The 24,237-nt window shown below is 38.9% G+C and overlaps 1 protein-coding gene across 1 annotated transcript in view; it reads right to left on the bottom strand.

Annotated features, from left to right (window-relative positions):
* The window catches only part of ZNF366 (zinc finger protein 366), a 36,752-nt gene extending 12,937 nt beyond the window's left edge, over window positions 1–23,815 (bottom strand). Inside the window, exons 1-4 of the mRNA XM_429153.8 lie at window positions 23,742–23,815; window positions 7,924–7,989; window positions 4,272–5,590; window positions 1,886–2,077 (exon numbers count right to left, since the gene is read on the bottom strand). Coding sequence (XP_429153.5) covers window positions 1,886–2,077; window positions 4,272–5,590; window positions 7,924–7,948 — 1,536 coding nt within the window. The 5' untranslated portion in view covers window positions 7,949–7,989; window positions 23,742–23,815. The remainder of the gene's footprint in view (window positions 1–1,885; window positions 2,078–4,271; window positions 5,591–7,923; window positions 7,990–23,741) is intronic.
* Window positions 23,816–24,237: the final 422 nt, after the last annotated feature.

Raw genomic sequence — 24,237 nt, 5'->3', positions numbered from 1 at the left:
GGTTAATATGCTCCTCTCCATATTTACTGCCCTCTTAGAGCAGATCAAAGTGGGAATAAAACCCCGAATCTTTTCCTTTATGAAGTATGATTATGATTAGGGACCAGAAATTAAGCAAAAATAATAGATGTAGAGTCTGACATCAGGTAAAAAGGTAAGCATGAATAACTCATAAGGAAGAAATTAGAGGTGGAAACAGTCAAAAAAAAGAAAGCCTCCAAAATTTCTGGGGAAGGGAAGGAAGAGGGGATGGAGAAGGAATATCAGCCTCCAAAGCACTGGGGGGAGGCAGTGATCTGCCATTTCCAAATGGTCTCAGAGGCCAGTCTGCTAAAATACTGATGCCCTGCCTTGAATTTCAGCCTGGTGACTACATTTGGCCCATTCAAATGCCTTCTGCAGTTCCCTGAACTATCACACTGCATCGCCGTGTGAAGTCCAGGTTGCTGCTTTTCCATGATCACACAGCCAAAGGGTTGTGATCAATGGTTCCGTGTCAGGGTGGAGGCCGGTCACAAGCAATGTCCCTCAGGGGTCGGTCCTGGGACCGGTGTTCTTCAACATCTTCATCAATGACACAGAAGGTGGCATCGAGTGCACCTTACCAAGTTTGTGAGTGACACCAAGCTGAGTGGTGCAGTCGATACGCTGGAAGGAAGGGAAGCTATCCAGAGGGACCTGGACAGGATGGAGAATTGGGCCCACAAAAACCTAATGAGGTTCAATAAGGCCAAGTGCAGGGTGCTGCACTTGGGCTGGGTCAATCCCAGGTATTTGTACAAGCTGGGGGGAAGAACTCCTTGACAGCAGCCCTATGGAGAAGGACTTTTGGGTCCTGGTGGATGAGAAGCTGGACATGAGCCAGTAGTGTGTGCCTGCAGCCCGGAAGGCCAACTGTGTTCTGAGCTGCATTAAAAAAGGGGTGGCCAGCAGGGAGAGGAGGTGATTGTGCCCTTCTACTCAACTCTTGTGAGGCCCCATCTGGAGTACTGCATCCAGGCCTGGGGCCCCCAGTACAGGAAGGACGTGGAGCTCTTGGAGCGGGTCCAGAGGAGGGCCACTAAGATTGATCAGAGGGCTGGAGCACCTCTGCTATGAGGAAAGGTTGAGGGAACTGGGCTTATTTAGCTTGGAGAAGAAAAGGCTCCAGGGAGACCTCATTGCAGCCTTCCAGTACTTGAAGTGAGCATATAAACAGGAGGGGGAATGGCTGTTTACAAGGGTGGATAGTGATAGGACAAGGGGGAATGGTTTTAAACTGAGATGGGAGGTTTAGGTAGGATATTAGAAGTTTTTCACACAGAGGGTGGTGACGTACTGGAACAAGTTGCCCAAGGAGGTTGTGGATGCCCCATCCCTGGAGGCATTCCAGGCCAGGCTGGATGTGGCTCTGGGCAGCCTGGTCTGGTGGTTGGCAACCCTGCACATAGTAGGGGGGTTGAAAGTCAATGATCACTGTTGTCCTTTTCAACCCAGGCCATTCTATGATTCTATGATCTGTGTATTTAGTCAGTGCTTGAAGCTGCTAACAACTAAAGTACTCAGACTTCAGATTGGACAGCTGTTGTGGACAATTGCCAGGTATGTTTGTTGTCCTCAAACTGTGGTGGCTTTTATATGGTTACAATGTGGGAAACAATACTTCAGGATTAAAGTTACAGATATGGTAGGGGAAGGGAGCAAATCACAGAAATTTAGCTCCATTCTTTTTGCGCTACCTAAGCAGAGCCTGGATCAAGAATGGAAAGCAGATTGTTTTATGCTAATTTAAATAAAACTATAGAATGTGAGCAAGTCATGTTTTTCTAAATTCTATAATGTCAGAAGGTGGTAATATCCCAGAAACAGTGAGATTATGTCTCTGCCACAAAGGAGATACACTCACCTTGCACTTAAAGGGTTTGACATCGGAGTGAACAATCATGTGCGCCTTGAGAGTCTGCTTTTGCACAAAGCTCTTGAAGCACAAATGGCACTGATAGGCTCTGATATTGGTGTGGATCAGGACATGTCTCTTCATGTTGGCCAGCAGAGTAAACTCCCGTCCACAGATTCCACATTTGTGCTCTTTTACACCCTGAAAGAGAAGAAGAAAAAACAGTGGATTCAACAGTTGTTAATTATTTCATTTTTCAGTATGGCAATATATGAATTATTCATTCTGTATTAGCAAAGCAGGTAATACATAATTTTGCCTTTGACATCATTTGTTCAAGCAATATATACTTATGCTTTATGTTCATTTTCTTGGCAAATTCTTAGAAGAATCTGAGAAGCAGAGAAGGAAAACAGCATCTAGATGTAATGAAATGAGTTTTGTCGCCATCTTTAAATTTACATGTCAATGAGATGTAGTGGGAGGGCTTCTCACTCCTTCTCTACTGCTTATGTGAAGCACTGGTCAAATGTGCACATCTATGGATCAAAAGTAAAAGTTAACCACTTAAGAGATTAAAGAAGTTTTTGGCTATGGTAACTGAACGTCACTGGCTTCTAACTAAGAACTACTCCTGTTTTGCAGAGAGCTATTGAAAATAACCTGAAACAAATGAGAAGTAATTAAATAATATAACCAAGCAAAGCTCTACATATTATATTCAATGAAGAAAAAATATTTTTAACTCTTTATGGAATTTACACTAATAGAGTGTCCCTGCTTTAACTTGTATTTACAGAACATTTCTAACACCCTCTATGCCCTACAGTCAATTCACTGATATATAACCCAATATTCTTGGTCAGACATGTGCTCTAACCACCAGCTCCTATGAGTCATTTAGATATTACAAAAACCAATGAATTTACCATGGAACACCTCAAGAGTTTGAGTATAACTTGTTGCAGGTAGTGAGAATTTACTAGTGCAGTGCCAAGAGCAATTACTCCTCCCATAAACTCATTACAAAGAAGACTTGAAATGTCAGTCACTTTTGTGCCAGGCAGTGGTTTTCACAGAGATAATTGCAAAGCTAAAGCTGTGAACATGCCCAGCAATTCTAAGCATCAAGCTATCTGATTCAAGGATGCATTTGGGCAGCTAACTACTGTTAATTATGTTTGCAGCTGAATCCACCTGCAGCTGTGGACAAAGAAGCAGAAGCTCTCTAAAGGCTGAAGGGCATTGGCATTGCATTTCCCATGACAAAAAAAAAAAAAAAAAAAAAACAAAAAAAAAAAAACCACGAAACAAAACAAAAAAGTAAACAAATGTTAAATGAGTAGAATTTTGTACGGTAAATCTAGGGAGCATCTGGAAAGGGTAGAAATAGTAACAGCAAATAGAGAAAATAAAAAGCAAATGTGGAAGTAGAGGGGCTGAGGTTTTTTGTGTTTTTTTTTTTTTAAGAGAAAATATGTTTATGTGATTAAAACATTGTAGCTTTCTGTATTTTTGTTTTTCATACAAAATCCAAAATTTAAGTGTTAAAGGAAAAGACATTCAGAACCAGAAGTATATTTTTATAAAATATGTGGATTTTTAATTTGTCTTTATTGTATTTTTGTAAGGGTGGATAACCTAATTTCAGACCTTCTTGAATGGAACACTTATGTATTTCCTATTTTCAAAGGGATTTTTCTGCGTGTTTCTCAGAGCTTGCTCCCAGTCTCAACTGAAATAGCTGTCATTCCTTACGGCTGTGGTAAGACTGTCACTTGATACAAATGGGCTGGGATTACGGCCCTCTTTGTCCACTTTCATTAAGTGGCATTCTGGATAATTTATGCACAAATGGGGGTTTTTCTTGGGTCTTTTCTCCCTACATGTCTTATTACAATGACTCTTCAAAATTGGATGAGTAATATACTTTCTTCTGCTGCACACACGCATCCTACTGCATATCCTCCTACTTCCCAATTAGGGGAAGCAAAGATACACATATGTTTTTCAGAAGAAAATTTCTGGTAAATTTTTTTGAGGTTAGATAGATCTGCAAAATTCTGTTTTACAGAAGCTCATTCTGAAGGTAAAACCCAGAAACAGAGAGAGTACAACTGTGGGAAGTAATGCAGGTGGCTTAATTGAAGTCTTGTCTATAACAAAATGTTTTTGCACCTACTTTCTTAAGTCTGACAAAGACATCCCTCTTATACTGACGCCAGTACAACTTGGGACTTTTGTTCTGCGTGAAATTCTACTGCTGGCAAAGGGCCAGCATGAAGCTATATAGGCTGATTACCCAGTCTTCAAGGAGGTAGGCATATTTTTAGCAGTCTGTAATCCCTCTGCTTCTGCGTGACACAAGGTGAGAGCTCAACATGTGATGGCTTACCTTGTGAGTTAGAGAGTGTTGTTTGAGATGGTGGGGCTGCACAAACTCCATGCCACACTCAGTGCAGATATATGGACGGATGTCTTTGTGCTTCATCATGTGGTTTTGCAACTGACTTGGGTACTGGAAGGTCTTATCACATTCAGTGCAATTGTACTGTATTGGGCCACGATGAGTTGTTAAGTGTCTCTTCAGCTGGGCCAGCGTGGGGAAGTCCAGACCACACTCCACACAAATGTTCTCTCGGCCACTCTCGTGCTTAGACTCGTGTGCCTTCAGCTCACTGGGATAAGCAAAGCCTCTTCCACAGATCCTGCAGTTGTAAGGCTTGATGTCGCTGTGCTGCATCATGTGTCTCTTAAGGTGACTGGTTTGAGTGAAAGACTTGTGGCACACCTGGCACTTATGTGGCCTTGTGCCCTGGTGTGTTAGCATATGAGTGTGCAAGTGGCTCAGCTGCTTGAAAAGCTTGCCACATCGATTACAAGCATGTGGCTTAATGCCACTGTGCCCCAAGATGTGGGTAACCAAATTGTACTTGGATGTATAGGACTTCTCACACATTGGGCATTGCCAGCGTTTCTGTTCACCCCCAACATCAACATAGTAGCTGTCATCTATCTGAAGGTTGACGTCTACTCTTTCTACTTTCTGTTTATTTTCACCACTTTCTCTTACTTCAGCCCTCCGGAAGGGTGGTTCTGGAGGCCTTTTCATTTGAAAAGGGTTCCTGAAATGAAGATTTGGAGGCATGATAAAAGGAAACATTAAGCCAGGATGGACTTTAGGATAATAAGGATAAGGAGCCTGCACGAATGCTGGACTACTGGGCCATGCCAAATTGGGTTTCACTGGTTCTTGCTTAATGGACTTGGCTCCGAAGGGCTCCAGAGATCTGTAGAACTGAAAACCAAAGTTGCAGAGATCAATCATCTGGGAACTGTACTTTGGCTGTGCTGGTTGTTGAAAGGCCATAGGAAGACTGGAAGAATCTATATCATTATGATCTTCAGGTCTGTGCGGTGGGGATGAGGAGCCCTCAAGTGCAATAGAAGGGGGCATCTTTGTTGGCATGCTCTTGCGTTTCCGAGACCCTCCTTCCAAGGACCCCTGGAAACTTTCCATGTCTCCAAGAGGAGGAGGGCCATAGCGGAAATGTGAAAGATGCTGTCTGAATTCTTCACCGAAATGAGTTGTTCTGTGTGCCTTTGTAACAGGACTCAGTGGCTGCAGGCAGTGAGAAAAGGGAGAAGCTTGCGTATTGTCCACACTACAATTTGCATCTTCATTCTTCATCATATTTACTTCCTTTTTAATTCCTTAAAACAAATAAACAAACATGTTTATTTCTTTCTTTTCTCCTGGGGTAAACGCTCTATTGTATCGTTTATATGTTTTGAGGTTGTTTTTTTTAATTAAATGCAATTAAGGATGCCTTGCTTAGGATCATGCAAGATGAAGAAATTCTAAAGCAGAATGAAATTTCCTAGAGGAGAACAAAGAATCTTTGGTCTTCCTGTGGTAGAAATGGTTGTTTAAATCAGATTTGACTCATACAATATCTTTGTAACATAAATATGTTGTGCTGTGACTCTCTATTTAGCAGCTGAATCTGTATGGCAGTGCTCATACTTAATTGAATTCAGCCAGGCTATTTGTGGGCAAAGTCCTGTCCTTGGCTGTGCAAGAACAGGCTCTAGAAATTGGCGGTGCATCTGAAGGATATGGCAATACAAACAATAATGTGCACATTTATTATGGTTGTGACATGAAAAGTCAAAGCCAAAAACTTTAAACTTCTTTGTATCATTAGCATGTGCTGCTGTGAGAGAAAACAATGGCCAAGTGATCTAAGGACACCGTGTACCATCAGGTTTTGCGCTGTATTTCCTGGCTTCCCTCACTCTGTATTGTAACAAGAAGGTGGAGATTGATTCATTTTCTTTGTTTTAATCCTAGTGATATTTACCTGGCAAATTTAGGGGAGGAAAAGCCTCTGACCGCTCTCCAAAGTGCATTCAGTTTTACAGACACAATCTATGTTTTTTTTCTGTGTTTCTGAAGTAGAGCACAAATCCCCCTGTTTAAAACTGAATGTGGAATTCACCTCAACAGCCCCCGAGGTTCCCTGAGCAATTGATACCTGAGAATGCTCAGATGGTTTCCAGTGTCATGACAGTGCAGATTAATAACTGTCCCCTGGCAAATTTTTGTATTCCATTGGTTGTATGGAGAGTATCTATTGGAGAACTTCTCCTAAATTTGGAGTTCATCAGACATACAGGTTATGCATTTAACTTCACTTTAAACAAGGTTGCTACCTTTTGCCTTGGCTTTCTGGAGGTGCTCTTATCTAAATGTGTGTGCGTGTGTATGTCTGTTTTTGTGTAGATGCTTCTGTCCAACCAACCGGAGGTTAGCCTGGAAAACGGGACATATTTTCCCTCTGTCATCTGTGACACGTTGATGCTATTTACAGCACCATTCTTGGAAATGTTGGGTGGAGAGTATGAAGGTGGTTAATGTACTAAAGGCACCCGTGTTTCTTTATCAGGAAGTTCTGTGCTGGATAAACTAGCTTCTAAAGATAGATAAAAGCACATCTCAATGACCTACTTAGGCTGTGGACAACAGAAGGCATCTTAAAAAGCTGCTTGGAAATGAGTTACTTCTGTTTGGAAGTTAGTTAGATTCTGGAACTACCTATGAATAAATACTGTGGGAATCTGAAGGCTCAGTGACAAAACTTTAAGATGAAAACTTTAGACAAAGGGACCAACTAATGCAAAAGGAGGCTAACTAATGCTCTAAAACTAATGCAAAAGAAGGGAACACTGTAGGATCTCTTCAGGGATGATGGTTAAAACACTTATGATAGTGTAAAAATAAACAAACAAAAAAATCAATTTAGCCTAAGGTAGCTATCTAGTAGTTATACCAGGTTGTGGCTTTCAGTCCCTAGCTTGTTGACTGGTAGCATATGTATGGAGACACTGTACATAAATGCACACATATGTGTGTGTGTTTGCATACGTATATTTAGTATATGAAGGTGTGTATATGTGCACGTGTGCATTACATCAGAGAGGACTGCAAGGGAGTTTGCATTCTCTTACGTTTCCTTGTCAACCCTAAGTAACTAGGCAGAATAAGGAGCCATCAGATCCCGAAGATTCTTTTTGTACAAAGGCTTGATTTTTTTTTCTGAACACCAAAAAATATTCCACTTTGTTCCAAAGAATGGAAAAAGGTTTTTTCAAATTCCATTTTAAGCTATGTTAAACTCACACAATTAGAACATAAAATGTACGTATAGATCTAAGTCTACCCTTCAAAATATGGGCCTGTCCCTCAAATGTCTTTCTCCTTGTGTAACTGATTCTTTTCAAAACGAGCATAACATGCATCAGAAAGCTCTTAGCAATTGAGAACCCAGCTATGTTATTTACTGGCTGTATTGGATTATTGAAATACTGCCAAAATGACAGTGAGTTGTGTCTAATTGCTCTCTTGTCTCTTGGCTGCCAGTTCCTCCCTTCTTCCACAGCCTGTTTTATGCAAAATTTCAATCTCTCTGGAACACAGAGTTAAGACAGAAATGATAGAGTTACTTGAAATTACTGGAAAGAAACAAACTCCTTGCACAACTGACCTTTGATGGCTTTCACTGTGAGCATGGTTTTATTCCACTGTCCATGGCTACACACGTCATGGGACCCTATGAGGGAAAGTTTAAAAAGTTAGTAAACAGCACACTCAGAGAAGTTCTGTGTAAGCAGAAAATTGATGTCCATTAGGGGAAGAAAGTACAAATTTACCACCTAAATACATATAATCTTGCTACCTTTCTTTTTGCTTTCAAACTGCCAAACCCCTGTGATGTACAAATTCACAGGGGGAAGAGGAAATCTAGCCTGTCATCTTTTCTTCTTTTCTGCTGGTAGCAAATCTTTCCTTCACCATAATAAGAACTTAATTCCATAAAAATGTGCATCCTGTGGAAGCTGTAGAAGGGACTGCAGATTGAAACACCATGTGAGAAATAGTTCCCTCATACATAAGGAGTCTTCCTTAAATATCTTCAGACAATATCAAGCTTATAATAATGCTGTTCCCTGTTATTTTCATTCTCTCTGACCTTGCAGTAGCTGATCCCATTTTCATACTCAACTATAAGTGAAAAGGGAGGAAGGACCTGGAAAATTTTTGAATCAAATATCTAACTGGGACCTTTTCTCTTTCCTATGTAAGCACTTTGAAACTTCTTTCCTTCTTCAACACATAGTTATTTAGGATGGAATGCTATGTAGAATACTAGCATGTAACTCTAAACGTTCAGTTCATTTTAAATATGGATAAACATTGAAACTTCTAGATTTTATCTGCAGTGTTCCAGATTTTGAGTTTTGTAAACTTAGTCTGGAAAGTTCAGTGACAAAAATTTATAAACTCTCCAGAGTTTAAAAAAAAAAAAAAGGTTAATTTCTTCAGAACAGACAAACATCCTTGTGGTCTTTCTCTTTATGTAATAAAAGGTATTGTGAAATACACTGTTTTGAGGAATAGAGCCACAAATAAGCTCTTTCCCTGCCCTTTCGGAAAGGAAAGGCTACAGAGAGTTTGGATAGTCTAATCTGGAAGTATCTCCACAACTATCTGTGCAGCAGCTAATAATGCTGTTAGCTTCCCTGAAAGAGGAAGAGAGTTTAAGACAGAATATAAATCACCATTTACTTTCTCATTGCCAGACGGTGTACTTCTGTCTAAAGACAAAGGATAAAATAAAGTGTGTAAATCACGCTATTCACTCTACAAGCACACACACTGTTATACTCCCCAGTTAATAATCCCTACTGAAGTCAACAGCAAAATTTCTTCAGACTTCAGTAGAACCAGGATTCTGCTTCCTGTATGAAAGTCCCTTCTATCTATAGAATAATAATAAGCCCAGCAATACAAATATGAGGTTATGAAGTTGCTTAACAGCTTAAATGCTGTTCTGATTTTGTTCTTGATACACACAGCAGTAATAAAAGAAATGAGACCAAAACAAGTGAAACTGATGCATACCCTCTGACAAGGGGTGAGTGGATATTTAGTACAAGGTTTGAATTTGTGTTTGCTATCTCAGAACAAGATAAAAGAGAGGAAATAGTAGGAAGGCTAAAGGTAGATGAGTGGGCTGAATGGTTCCTCTTAGCTGGAAGGGAAAACCTGTGTTTAAGTGAACTTATATGACTGTAGACCCTTTACCATAAGAGTACGCCATAAGAGTGTTTCTGTTCTGCTGTTGAGTCTGAATACTGGCAGCTATTTGGAAAGACTGAAATCTCACATCTGCTCCTATGCAGGATTTAGTGAGAATCACTGACAAATGACACACTACCACATTTCTTGGGCCATAGTTGAGCAGCTGGAGACCTTGAGCCTTAATGAGCAACCAGCAGTGTTTTTCAATGGATAACTGTTACTACAGAAGTGCTTACAGTTTTCTTAATAGATTTTGTGGGACCTCCTTCATTTGAGTCACCTGATTTGAGTTTCTGATTTAAAATTTATTCAGTTGTACAATTGTTGAACTAATTACCAAAGTTGTTACTTGTTTTTCACTCACTTGCTATTTAGGCAAAACTTGCATCAGTTGCAGGATCTGACTGAAGGGGTTTTCCTATGCTGAATTCATCTCATTTCAGCACTGAGACAGTGTTCCCTACCAAAACTATACTGCTTTGAAGTACTGTCATGGTTTGAAAATCCCTGGAACGCCTGTGCAACTTTGGGTATATCCATTACTTGTAACCAAGTGATTTTCAGATAGTAAACATCTGATGCCTCCTTCAAAAGCAACACAAACCCTTCATAGGCCATTTTTTCTTTCTCTTTTTGTTGTTTTCATATCTTCTTTCATGCTGCTTCCTGTATATGAGTGACGTCCCACAGTAATGTTGCCATTTGCCATTTCCTTTTCTTCTGGAAGTTTCATAATTTCAAAAAGTTGGAAAATATTGAAGCGGACTTTTTTAACCTCTTGCTATCGGATATGTCTTATCTGTTTTGCTGGCTATATGGCCTTGCAAAAGGGGATTAGATTATGGTAATTTTCTGTACCTGTAAAAGCCATGCATTTACTTGGCATTTGCATAAGTCAGATTTTTATTTGTAGGTACTACCTCAGGGAACATTGTGGGTGCTGCAAATATGCTCAGAACAGCATGCTAAGTTTTCTAGATATTGGTTACAACTGCTTATTTATATAGCTTTTTCAAATTAAGGCATTTTATTTTCTCTAGGGTTAATGACTGCAGCCATTAGAGGAGGACAGGAGGTAAAAGATAATGATCAAATCTAAACAAGGACTTCCTTAAGATCAGTGTCAACTCTACTCTTTTATTCTTTAAGAAGCCTGTGTAAGGTTTGTTTTTATTCCATCTTTTCCAGGCATCAATAGCCACATTTTCAAGTGCACTAATACAAGTAGTGGGCTCAATTTACAAATGCTGAGTATATAGTAATATACAACAGAGAGCACAGTAACACTATTTGATAGAGCAGATTCTCATCTACAAAACAGTATTTCTCAACGCAGTCATCACCATTAGCTGTGCACTTTCACCAGCCATGAAAAAGAGCCTGTATACGAAAGTCTTACCAGTTGTTACCAGCAGAGGTGAGGCTGGTTGCCACAGCTGCAACGCATCATCACTGCCTGACTGTGCTTACGTCCACTGTTTGGTCTCCAGAAACATTCAGCAAGCATCAATAAATGTCAATAGATTCCATTTTTTCTGCATGGAAGAATTTAGTGACACACCCTTGCTTTACACACACTCCTGTGACAGATGCCATTCTGTCAGAGTGCCCCACTGCTGCCATCTGTCACACAGCAACAACATGTGATGGGATATTGGTGAGAAGGTTCAGCCTCTACTGCTGTACCACCAACATCCGCCTCTGATGTCATGGACCAACATCATAAAACAGAAGGTATTACTTTCGGAGCAGCCCTCATATATTTCTCTTCCCCTTTTGGATTGCCATCCTTAATACAATTGGAATTGGGAACAAGTAAGCAATCGTTCATGAAAACATCCTGGAATGATTGAAAATGAGAAGTGGGCCAGATCAGGATCTTTCTTCCTACAACAGTATGATAGTACAAAGGAGTTCTATGTCTTTTCACTTCTGCCTGGGAAATTACCTTCATTTGCTGATATCAGGTTTTGGGATAAAACTTCTTCTTTCCAATAGAGACATTTTTATCTCAGCAAATGTGTAGCAAAGTAAGACTGATAGCATTGCTAATCCTACGGCAAGATTTCCAGTAAGCTGTGAAACTCATTCTTCACGAATTGCAGCTTAGCGATTTGCAGTTTTTTATAGGCTCCATTGTCCAAAGAGATATGAATTTATGCCATGTCCAAAATTTGATACTTTTAGCAGATCCAGTGTATACATACAAAAATAAATACCTGCTATCCTGTGGCAGTATCTTAACAAACGAATAATGTAAATCACACACAAGCTAAGAAGCTTGATTGTTTAAAATACTGGACATTTTAATAGCTGAATGAGGCACAGTAATCACCTGCAACAAGCAATGAACTTCTTGAAATATCTTACATATATTATGTAATTTTTTTGAGTCTGTTTTGGCATATCTTCCTTGTTTCTTGTTTGAGGTTTGAACATTTTTGATATTTTGCCTGCTGTAGGGTCTTAACACTGCATTTGTATGTGCATTTGTGTAGTCTAGGAGACATTATGAGTATGAAGAAATGAATCTTCTCTCTCAGAAAGCTGTTCAGGAGCTCCCTGCACTTCACTTTTGTGATTCCCAAGTTTTAACATTTTAACTTACATCATTCTTCTTTATTTCAACTTAGAAATGCCGGCATTTGGGAAACATCTTGCCTGCACTGCCCCTAGGCTGGCTTTTGGAATCAACTTGGTTATATGCACAAATCCTTTGTCTCATAAGTTTTCAGGGAGGAAGATGCTATAAGCAATCTTATGGAAGTACAGCTACGTTGGTATTTCTTTTAATAGAGAAAAAGCATAAAGCAGTATGAAAATAGATACATGATCACTTTTATATACTTTACAAATCACTGTTTTGTTTTGATAGTTAGATGAAAGTGTTAAAGGAGATTCTGAACTTTTCTTTGCTGAGAATCTGAAACAGTCCTATCACCTTCACTGCCACATCAGATATTTCTACTGAGTGGTTCATTGCATTATTTGCTTTTCAATGGGGAACTGATTAGATTCAAATAAAATTGCTGGGAGCGACAGGGAGGTAGATGTAGATATTTTCCTTCCCTCTGATGTGAGTGGTCTGTTCTCAATTTATCAAAATGCTTGGCTTTCCCTGTCATTGTTTTTATGTATGCTTTGTCCTTATTTTAGCCAAACTTGGGTACCATTCTCATTGGTTTTCTGTTGCCTAACCAGACAGCTGGGGGTAGGTTGCATTAACCACTGAAATCTGCAGTAGGGACTTACTGATAATGACCCTAGCCATACCTCATCCTCATGGCCCATCCATCCCTAGTTGCTTCAGTACACACATAAAGGGACTTTTGAATACAATTTGTTCTTGCTTCTATCTTAGCTTTTATTTCTCTTTTCCTCATCGTTCTTTCTCTTTTTTCTTCTGCTTTGTGAGTCTTCTTAGTTCTTCTCTACATTTCCTTCCCTCATCACTTCTCTATTCCATCTGTGTTCACACCCTCTCTGCTTCTCTATTCTATCTGCCAGAAAAGATTAGCAACGTGTAGATAATGTGGATAATGAAGTGGATGTTAAGTTCACAGACTTTCAAACATTATCTGTTTATAAAGTCACCCGAAACCACAAGTATGCATGGTGGGAGACTGCAAGCTACAGAAAATTCTCTGGTCTATACCTGTTTAAGGGGACAAAGGTCATATGTCCTTGGACGAATACCTCCATCTCCTTGGTTCTCTGCTACCAACAGTGCATTCGAGGTTTTGTTGGAGTGAGCAGGGGGAAAAAAGATATGCTGACAGATCTCTACCTCTGTGACTGCAGCACAGGTCTGTCCATCTCTGCCTACAGCAGCTCTAGCCCGACTTCTTGCCTTTCATTTTCCCTCCACAGATCAGTGTCATCTGAAAATGAGATGCTGGTGAGGTGCAGAAGGGTGTAAAAGCAGCTGTGTTAGCTCTAGGTATTAGAGTGATTAAATCAGAGTCTTGTGAAGAATAAAACAGGAAAGGGCATAGTGAAAACTTTGCCTCATGGTCTGTGGACCACCAGCTGTCTGTGGCTGAAAGGTTTCCCAATCTAAGGATGGTGACTTCTGATTGTTTTTCTTCTTTCATGAAGGATAAGTTTCAATAAACATTAGGAAATATGAAAACATGGTGTTATGATATAAGACAACCTTTTTATTACAGGCTGAGGAGCATGCAGAAATAAGGAGCTGTGTCCTGGGGAGGTGAGGTATCTTTAAATGGTTTGTGCCATCAGAGAGTCAGAGCAGTGTCAGGGCAGTGAGAGCTGCAGTGTGAGGGAGGAAAGGGAGGAGAGATGCCTGCTTATTCTCTTCTAATCTATATCTCTCTGAAATGGTTTTTACTGCTTATCCTTAAAAAACCCTGAAACCCAGAGATACCATGTCATTCCTTTCATGCCCCATTTTCCATCTTCCTGCCTCTTCTCAAATAACAGATTCTGTCCTGCTTCATCTTCTCCATCCCGTGAAACAGGCCTTTTGACACTGTACAGCTGAATCATTCTTGCTGATAACTTTTGAACTACACAGTTATATTGGTTGGCATTTTTTAATGTACACTGCCCTCTTTTTTTTTTCTTTCTTTCTTTTTTTTCACCAAAACATGAAAGGTAAATATATTATATTGATATAAATATATTCATACTCTGAATAAATTATGAATTTGGAAGAATACACAGCAGTAAACTATTGCCTCGAGCAGTCTAACCAGTACGTGGCACTCAGCCATTTTTGAAGACACGTGTGTTTATGTCAAGAAGAAACTGTCATAGGGACTCCAGACTACTTTTGTCTGTTTTGAAAAGAAAAAATAAAACAAGTTTGTGTGCTGAGAGCATGGGTCCAGGACCAGAGGACAGGTCTGTCTTTAGATTGAGGAAGTTCCAGGTCTAGAAAAATACCTTGGCAAATTGCATTCAACCATTCTAAGCCCTTCAGCACTGCAGAGAAAGGATTACCAGGAAGAATAACTGAAAAGAGCCTGACTGTACCACTCAGGAGAGTGAGGTGCCTTGAACTTGCATCTTCCCAATAAAACTACAGAAGCGACAACTGGAAGATGGCCCAGATCTATTACTAGAGAGGATAGAGTCTACAGCCCCTAACCATCCCACCTCTCCACTCCCCAGCACTCAGCAGTGCCATTTTTGGCTGTGTAATAGTCTTGTTACATAGAGCAGTTAGCCTCACAGTCCAGGGGTCTGGTTAGGGTACTCCCCCGAGAGACTAGGGATGGAGATCCAAATCTCCCAAGGCAGTGGAGGGAAGTGAATCGAAGTCTCTGACTTTATGGCTGTTATATTTTGCACTGATTTGATGCCATTCAGGTCCATCTAAATATTTTTGCAGGACTGGGTCCCCAGAAGCTTTTGGATGTGAGTATACTGAATTTCTAGATCCTGTGTAGGCTTCGGGGCTGCTGAGATTAGGCTGGGCAGTGCGGTGGTACCAGGAGCACAAAAAAGCATAGGTTCACGTGTGTAAAGCTTAGCTGGTACCAGCAGGCTGCTTGGGAATTCGATCCTACCCTCAGTAATTACTAGAAGCAATTACAAGTTGCCCATGCAGTTTAAGTACCAAATTAAATGATGGCAGCAGTTCATCCTATGTAACAATCTCTATTTTGTCCATGGTCTCATCCACATCATTGTGAAATCATTATGGAAAAACTGGTGTGTATCTGACAAGAGGATCTGGGATTTGGCTACTGTAAAGCAATGTCAGTAAGATACATCTCTTCCTTTTCTTAACAGAATAAAGAGCTCTCATTTTGGAAACTGGAAACATGGATCTGCTGCTGCCCTTATAAAGTATGAGGAGACGCTTTAACAGCTCTTTATAGAGGTCCTATCACTACATCCCAATATCCTGCCTTCTTGTGTTTCTGCCACTGCAAATTAGAATTGTGCATCTTTGGCATCATAGGAATAATATGCACTATTTTTTTTTTTTTAGTTCTGTAAGGATATCAGATTACACTAATGCAGTTTTAGTGTTTGTTTGTTTGTTTTTCTCACCGATCAGATATCACAAGGCACTGTGGCCAGAATCTTTTCATGTACAAAAGAGAGTCTTTAAATTCTATAGAGTACAGTTCAAAAGAAAGGGCTTCTGAGCTTTACTGTAGTGTAATTAAAAAAAAAAAAAAAAAAAAAAAAAAGGATGGATTTATGCAGAACACTCGGAATTAAAATGACCAAAAAACATGCCCTTCCATAACCTTCATGCTGTTCTGCTTGGGGTATTGTTTTGAAAATAAATCTTTCACTGGCATTCATGACCTTTTAAAAGGAAATAGTTTGAGCTTTCCTTCCTACTGCAGTCCCAGTATCGTTATCACCTCCATGGAGGCCAGAGAGATGGTCTAGTCTCCTCCCAGCACTTTGTTAACTTCAAGGGTAGCTGAGGGGCACCTTCAGCCTTGGTTCCTCAAGCCAGCCCACTGCAATGCTCCCATGCCATTAGCAGCTACTGTATGAGGAAGAAACAATACCTCCTGAATGTTCTGTAAATAAACAGATACCTCAGGGGAAAAAAAAAGAAAAAAGAAAAAAAGAAAAAAAAAAGCTGGTGAAATGTGTGCATCTGCTCGGAGAAAAGCAGAGAAGAGTATAATGTAGTAGAGTTTTCAAATAAAGTTTCCAAAACAGATTACATTTTAATGAAAGTCTAGTTTTAGATAATCATGGAGAATATTGTTACTCATTAACAGGACCAAGAGCTTGCTTTTAATGTTTATTTTTATTTCAACTTGCTTCATTCCATTCAAAATTTGCAGTCAAACTGATGGTTGCTAAAACAGCAAGCATTGTGTGTTACAGTAAAGTATGCACTGTCCTACAAGAACTGAAAGAAGAGGATTTTTTATCCAGAAATTGACACACTTAGAAAAAAATATAACTGGTACTGAACACTGTCCAGTTCCTTAAAAGTAATTTCCAGGTGATGCTTTCCTAGTCATTTAGGGTATATAAATAGATGTGGTTTCAGCTGACATTTGAACAGACTTCTTTCTGGAAAAGCTACTTTGCTGAGGAAACTGATTAATCCTATTAAACTCTACTACTCGCAGTTAAGCTGACTTCATATTGACTTAACGATTACCATCTGAGGAGAAGTTCAAAAGGAAATAATAGAGCAAAAGAATTTGAGATGTCTATTTAATTCCTAGGACACCATTGTGTTTATCCAAGTCATAGGATATCCAAATAATAAAAAACCTAAAAATCATGAGTGACAAGACAGAGTTGAAAATTACTCTTAAGGTGAATTACTGGAACACTGGGAGGAAAGTACTTCTGATATGTCTGTGCAGTGCCTAGGAAGTACTGCTTTCCAAACTGCCAGGGCATAAAATCTGTATTAAAGCATTCAAACCATGCGGAACTAAAATATGTATTTCTTTTCCAGAGAAAGATCACCTTCACATATATCTCACAATTGCATGCAAGTGAGGACTCATTTTTTAAAATCAATTTATTTCATGTTGTTTAAAGAACCATGTGCTTAGTTCTTCAGTTCCATTACCAAGTGGTATTTTTTAGTATTATATGGAGTGTCTTCAAGGAAGTAATTTATGGTAATCCCCTCTGGCTTTGCCCTTCACCTGTGGTGCCAGCCTTGAATCTTTGCATTCACTGAACAGCAAGAAGTAAATGCTTTCTCACTCTGATTCCCAAAATGTATCCCGCGTAGCACTTAACTATTCTATTAACTTATAGAACATTTCAAAAATAAGAACTAATTTTTATCCACGACTAAAGAAATCTGAAATTTAAAACAAAATTCAGATAGCTTCTGCAATTTTGATCACTTGGAAAAAAATATCTGTGTGAATCAACTAACAGGGAGGAGTTCTTGAGGTTAATTATTTTAAATTGAAACAGATTTTAAATGCCAGTTTTACTGAATTCAACAAACTAGCATACGGAGTGGGAATGGCAGCTCAGACTTAGCCAAATGTCATCAGCAGATACTGAAAGAGTCTAAAGTTACAAACAAATAAGTAATTACTTTTTGCCAAAAAAGAAAAAGAAAAAAAAGAAAAAAAGGAAGAAACAAGAATAAAGTCAGTGCTAAAATATGAAATGAACACTGAAGTTTGAAATGTGAAATTTCCAACATTTCTAAACCCACCAATCCTTCACTACTAGTGATGGCAAACACTTGTACAATTAACTCAGTTCAGAATCTCTTCACAAGAAAAAGGAAACCAAAAGTCCATGCAACCTCTGTGAGTCTCTCAATCCCTGATATAAGCTGGGGTGGAAAAAAAAATCTATTTGGAGCTCATTACCTGGAAGATATGCCAAGTTCCATATACAAAAACCTAGAAGATTTGATAGAAATTATTGTTGTGTTGCGGTAGGAATGCAGGTGAATCCATTCCTATAAACAGTATGCAATGATCTGGGGAGCAGTACCCAAGGGTAAACATCTGTGTGAATCATACCTTGACTTACTGGTATAACTATGTTCAGTGCCTTCCTCTGGATGCTTGTACATGCATTTTTTCTGTAGTGAACAACCTAGTGAAAATCTTCTCTGAAGTCATTAGAGAGAATTCTGAGTACTGATCACTTGCCTACAGAGTCCAGCAGCTTCTACTCAGTGCTTTACCTGTGGGTAGAGTTAGAAAGATTTCCCCATTTGTGGGACAGGAAAAAAAAAATAATTATAATGAATGAGATCAAAAGTCTTGGATTATTGTTTTGATTTCTTTTTGGCACAGGGAAGAGGAGGTTTGAGGAAGGAGTTAGCACAACTGTCCGATACTTTTGACTGCTTCTATAGCATCTTAAACATGCTGTCTACAGGCATGTCACAGTTGTGGGAATCTTGCTGATTACACATTGTGAATGGAACATCACCTAGAAGTCTTGTTTTATGTAACACTCATACAGGTAAACCTTAAGAGCACATTTTGATCAACTTGCTCCTCCAGGAGGACCACTATAGTTTTGTGTAATTCCTGTTACAAAGTAATAGTTTCAGATTAATACTAGACGCCGTGAAAAGCTCCAGAAATCTACACTAGCAAATCAACCTAGACTGGGCTGGAGCCTCCCAGATGGTTCCAACAACCTCTGCTCTTCCCTGTGAGCTGATGAATGCTCTAGAAACATGTCATCCTTTTTCTCTTCACCTTCTGGTGCTGTTTTTATTGCACTAATTCTAAATATTTGTAAGAGAAAGTGGACAAATAGAAAAATATTCTGCTATCTGGAAGTGCTACATGAAAAATACCCCATGTCAAAGAATGTTTTCAAATAAATTTTCTGTGGAGCTGAAACAACAAGGGGATACTTGATTTAGAAACCAACTCAAGAGAGATGACAAAACCTGAAATAGTAATTGTATTTCACAATGTGTTCTTCCCTGATATCTTTGTAGTGGGTCAATTTAAATTTGGTTTAAATCTAGCAGATTGAGTGTTAGTATGAACACCAAGTCTTTCCAGTTTCAAAGATCATACAAAGCCTTTGAATTTCAAACATTTATTTCCAGATATATAGTAGCATAAACAACACTGAACCCTTCACAAAGCAAGAAGTCTTTCTTGCATCCCTGTGAAGAGAGTCTAGAGTTACAACTGCAACTCTGAACTCAGAAAATTAAAGCATAAGTGGGTTTTTCACAGCTGGGAAACCACTAAAGAGGGAGACTGGAAGTCATCTTGTCACTCCCAGTAAACACAGTGGTTGCTTCTCTGAGCACTCTGTGTCTGGCACGGGAAGATTAAGCTGCTCCCTGAAAAGAGGTATAGCCACCTCTCCCATCCTAGAGCCACTACACTTACTTCTCTTAGATCCTTCACTCTGGGAACACCACCACTTCGATTTCTCCATATGCAAAGAAATTTGTTGGTTTGTATTCCTCACCAGGCCTCCGAATAGAGGACTGCATAATTAACACCTCTTTGCTCCATGTTTGCATTACTTGTAGTACAGCACTGTTTAAGAATAACAACTGGAAATGTATGACCCTGCTCATAGTTGTACTTTAGCTTCAATTCAGTTCTACCTTTCTCTAATTCATTAGTGAGAAGTGATGTTTATCCATGTGTGAGTCTTGGTTTACCTTGTAGGTGTTGTAATTAATGAATCCTCAGATTCAACTGACATTTTCTTTTCTAAGTGTTCACTGAATTCTGGCATTTCTGTAAGGTGTAAGAAGGAAGCTTGCACGTTTACTTTTTACAAATACTGTAGATTTTCAGTAAACATAATTTCTATCATAAGATTTTTCTTTTAAATCAAACCAAAATTCATACACATGAATTTATACATCTCCATAAAGTGTAAGAAAAAATGTGTTGGTGTTCTGGCTTTCATAGTAGAAAAGTGAGGAGAGAAAGCAAGAACAATAGCTTTTTCATCCTTGATTCAGATAGTTAATAATATTTCTTTGTAACATACAAAGGAGGAAATAAGGTGTGAAAGTTAAAAAATGCAAGTAATCAGATAATTTCTTTCCATAACCTTCAGAGCATGAAAATATTTTCTTTTCATAGCTCATTGCTTAGCTTAACTTCTTCCAGTGTCTTTGAAGGTCTTTACAACTCATTAGGTGTTGTTAGTTCAGAAGGAAAATGTTTGGCTTATCAAGATCAGGATAGCAGTAGTATAAAACCACTTATTTTAGAAAAGCAACTCACAAAATTATTAAGCTTAGTAGGAACAAAAGCAAAGATTAAATAATAATTTTCACTGGATCATTAGCATTTTAAAAGCCAGGTAAGAAGGACTCATATCTGCCGGACAGATTTAAAGAAAAAAAGGCATCCAGCATGGAAATCAATATGTGTTTTAAATAACAAATATTATTTACTTAGTCATCTTAACTGGATGAATATCTGAATGTCATGTATAGAATTCCACTAGAATTTTTACAGTAGCGGAGAGCTACGGTCTTGGTTTCAAAATACAATTTGTTCAACAATAAAGAGAGCAGCCATGAGTAATCCTTTTTTCTTTTTCTTCCCTGAAACTTGCTTTTATTTTTCAGGGTAATATTCTGCTGACAAATCTGTATGAGTGGAGTGGTCCATTCAGGTAGGTAACTTTCTCTATCACTGCAACTTTATAATATCATAGATTGGAAACAGAATAAGTGCTATCTGGGGTAATCTGTACACTTCCACCTCTTGACCTGGATTGCTACCAGGACTCATTCCTCTGTGCTTCATTCATTCTAAATAATGGATGTCTATCTGGCACTATTAGAAACATCACCTAAAAGAGATACCAGTGGGTGAATCTATGGGATGCATTTGATACCTCTCAGTACACCAGCATCTGCTCTACATCTAGACAGCCCTAAGGCTATTAGAAATATGTACTTGTTTGAAAGAATGAGAAAGCAGTAAGGACTCATTAAAAGCCAACGATACGCATTCTCTCCTGGTAAAAAGAAATCTATATTGGAGACTTCAAAATGGTAACGGAAATATAGCTCAATGCTAGTATTCTGCATCCAAAACCCATTAAAGATTCTGGTCCTAAGTACAAAAGGTCAACTAACATTTACTGGAAGACTTCTATCACTTTCAGTGCTTTTCAAATCAGACCTGTTAACTTGGGATTTCCATAGGCTACAAACTGTTTCCATATTGTTGTTGCCATCATCAGTGTATGCAGTTTTTATTAATTCTTCAGAAGAACAAGCAAAGTCCCTCTACGTTTTATTTCATTACAAATGAGAACAAATCAAATTGAAACAATGACTTCATATAAGAATGTAGGAAGATGTTAAACAACCAGAAATACATATACTGAGCAACTATTTCTGTAGGTTATATAGAGAGATATTGGTTTTTAGCTGTAGCAGTAATAAGTTTTTAAGCAAAATAAATATGAACATTTTTTTATTCTTAGTTTTTTGCTTCAATGAATTTTATTCTTTTTAGTCATACTGAGGAAAGTAACTGGAAACTTGTTTCACACACATCTGATTTGTGTCAAGCTGGTTGTAGATGGATACTCAGCCTACCCTCAGAATATACCCTTCTATGCTTGTAGATATCACAACAAGGTGGGAAAAGGCTATCAGACCAGCCCAAAACCACCTCTTCCTGAGCCCTGGAGAAAGATATTGGTGGTGTTAAAAATCACCATTATACTAGACAGTGTTGTGGTTATCCTAACGATAATATATACCAAGGGAAAGCAGGTAAGCTCCAAATCACTGGAGAAAATATATTATTTGAAGGAAAAGGGAGCATTACAGAGGAAATCTAAGAATGTTAAAAGCTCACAGTTGATCTTCATTATTAAATGACTTATCACTCCTGTTAAAATGATCTCTCGTTGCACTTGTTATTAAGGAATGGGTTTAGAAATAGCATTAATATGAGTGTGAGCACATATATACTTACATATTTCAGACAATCTCTTTCTTTTTACAGTCTCTCAGAGAAAGAATTTATCATACGTGTGGTCCAAATAAAGAATACATTAAAGTTTAGTATCTTCAAAAAGAAGATCCATACCTAAATGCTGCAACCAGCTCTACCTACAAGGTAAACTGAACTTCTGAACTAATCAGATCAAAACTTATAGATGCTTGCAATCCATACTAACACTTTACAGCATGAGGAAAATGCTGAAAACCACAGACTAGTACAGTGACTTCCAAACACAAAGCTTTAATGTCTTTGAATGCTTAGGAGACTCTTCTACTAAGTTTCCAGATATTTGACATGTAATTGTCAAAACAGCTGACCAAGCCCTCTACTTAATATGAATCAATATTTAGGCAAGCAAAATGTAAATCCAAGTATACCAAGGGACAGGGGTGGCAAGTTTTTTATGGCAATATGTGACATTTTCTTGCTATTAGCGAGAAGGGACAAATATCATCATGTAAACCTAACAACTGGTAGCAGACTGGATGGAACTCAACCAAAGGCTGAGCTACAGTATTCTGGAAGGATGCTGCATTCAGTAGCAGGCTGCACTTAAAGTGAAGGCAATCTACAGCTTACCAAGGAATCAGGCTGAATTTGGGCAGAATACTCCCTCCTATGGAAACACATGTACCAGACAGAGGGGTAGGAAAGTCCATTCTGCTCACTCATTGAGCAAAAGCTGAGAGCTGAGGGCTGTGTCTAGGTGGCAGAGTAACACAAGTGCCCCGCAAGAACAGGATCAGTCTGGCTGCCCACCAGTCCCCATGGTGCCTGCCTGCTGTTCAGGACTGCTCTGTCTGGACTCTGGGCATGCTGCAGGGCACCATGCACTTAGGAGAGCTTGAATAAAGAAGGGGGCTGAAAATGGCCAAGCTCTGCTTCTGTGGAGAAATCATCACCTGTCCTAATTTTTCCCCCTACCATTGCATCCTTCTGTTATAAACGTGTAGGGGGAAGATTTTCTCTTCTACTACTTGAAACATACTCTTACATTTAATCACTAATTCCTTGCTCTGCTCTGATAGTTCTGCAACATTTGTGCCTAACAAGAAAAAAAAAATCTATCAATATCTACAGCAATACAAGTGACAAATAAGCAGACAACTTCCGAGTCTATCTTATGCTGGTGATCAGCCTTGGTGCTGTTAAGGTACTGTGGAACAGCAGCTTACTTTCTTTTTTTTCTTATTCGTGTGAGAACCTGGAACTGCCTTAGCACATCTTAAATGTCACTCTTTCTAGACTACTCATATACACAGATGAGTGGAGATAAACGCGTAGTATCATAAACACAATACCATCTGAAGGAAAAAGAAGACCTAGCAACACATCTCTCCGCGTAGCACAGGTTGGCAGGTTGGTGCAGACCTCAGGAGTGGCAGATGGTATAAGAAATACACCAATTTTCATATAACACAGCTTCTCTCGTTATTTCAGCAGTGGCCTGGTGCAGCTTGCTGAAACATTCAGGATAAAGTGAGTGAAGACTGTAATAAGATTCTGGTAGAGTCACTATATGCAAAATGCACAGCAGATTGTGTTATGAATATTATCAGCCTCAGCGGAAAACACTTTCTTTTCCATGTTTGTTAAACCGCACGTTGTTATCACCAGTATCTAAAAAAAGAGACTAGAGACATCTGTAGAATAAATATACTGCTTGTCAATGTATATGATTATTATCTTCTTATCAGTCAAATGTGTATCTGATAAATGCCTTTTCTTAATGCAAGAGCATATATATATATACATATATATCGCACTTCTAAAAAGTTAACCATAAAAGCATTTTCACTCAACTTACCAGATGTTGAAGCTGGAAGGAATCTTGCCCTATTCTCTACCTGCTCTCGTGTTGGTAATCTCTCTCTCTCTCCCTCTCCCCCCGTGCAGAGGTTGCAGTAAACTTAGAAAACTAGCAGGGACAGTGTTTCAAATGACTTAAGAAAGAGAACAGGAACAATTATTTCGTTCTCTTTTTTTCAGATGAGTACAGTACCTTCAGAAAGAAGGAAGGAAGGGAGGGGAGAGGAAGTCAACAACCCTTTGCTTTCCTGCAAAAAAATAAGGAAACAGCAGATAGCAATCTCGTTTTCTCTCAAACAAAATGTTTGGAAAAATAAATACAACCAAACCAAAAGGAATTCCTCAAGTATTATATCTGCATTATTGGCTTCATAAAACCTACTTTACAGCTTGCTATGTGCAACCGCATTAAAACAAATGAATTTCCGAAGCAGCGTCCAGGAGTAAGACACCCATATCTCACACAGAACAATCAGTCATAAGTGTGTACAGAT

The sequence above is a fragment of the Gallus gallus genome, chromosome Z, assembly GCF_016699485.2.
Source record: "Gallus gallus isolate bGalGal1 chromosome Z, bGalGal1.mat.broiler.GRCg7b, whole genome shotgun sequence".
NCBI lineage: Eukaryota > Metazoa > Chordata > Aves > Galliformes > Phasianidae > Gallus > Gallus gallus.
This window is presented reverse-complemented; position numbering and strand designations above follow the sequence as displayed.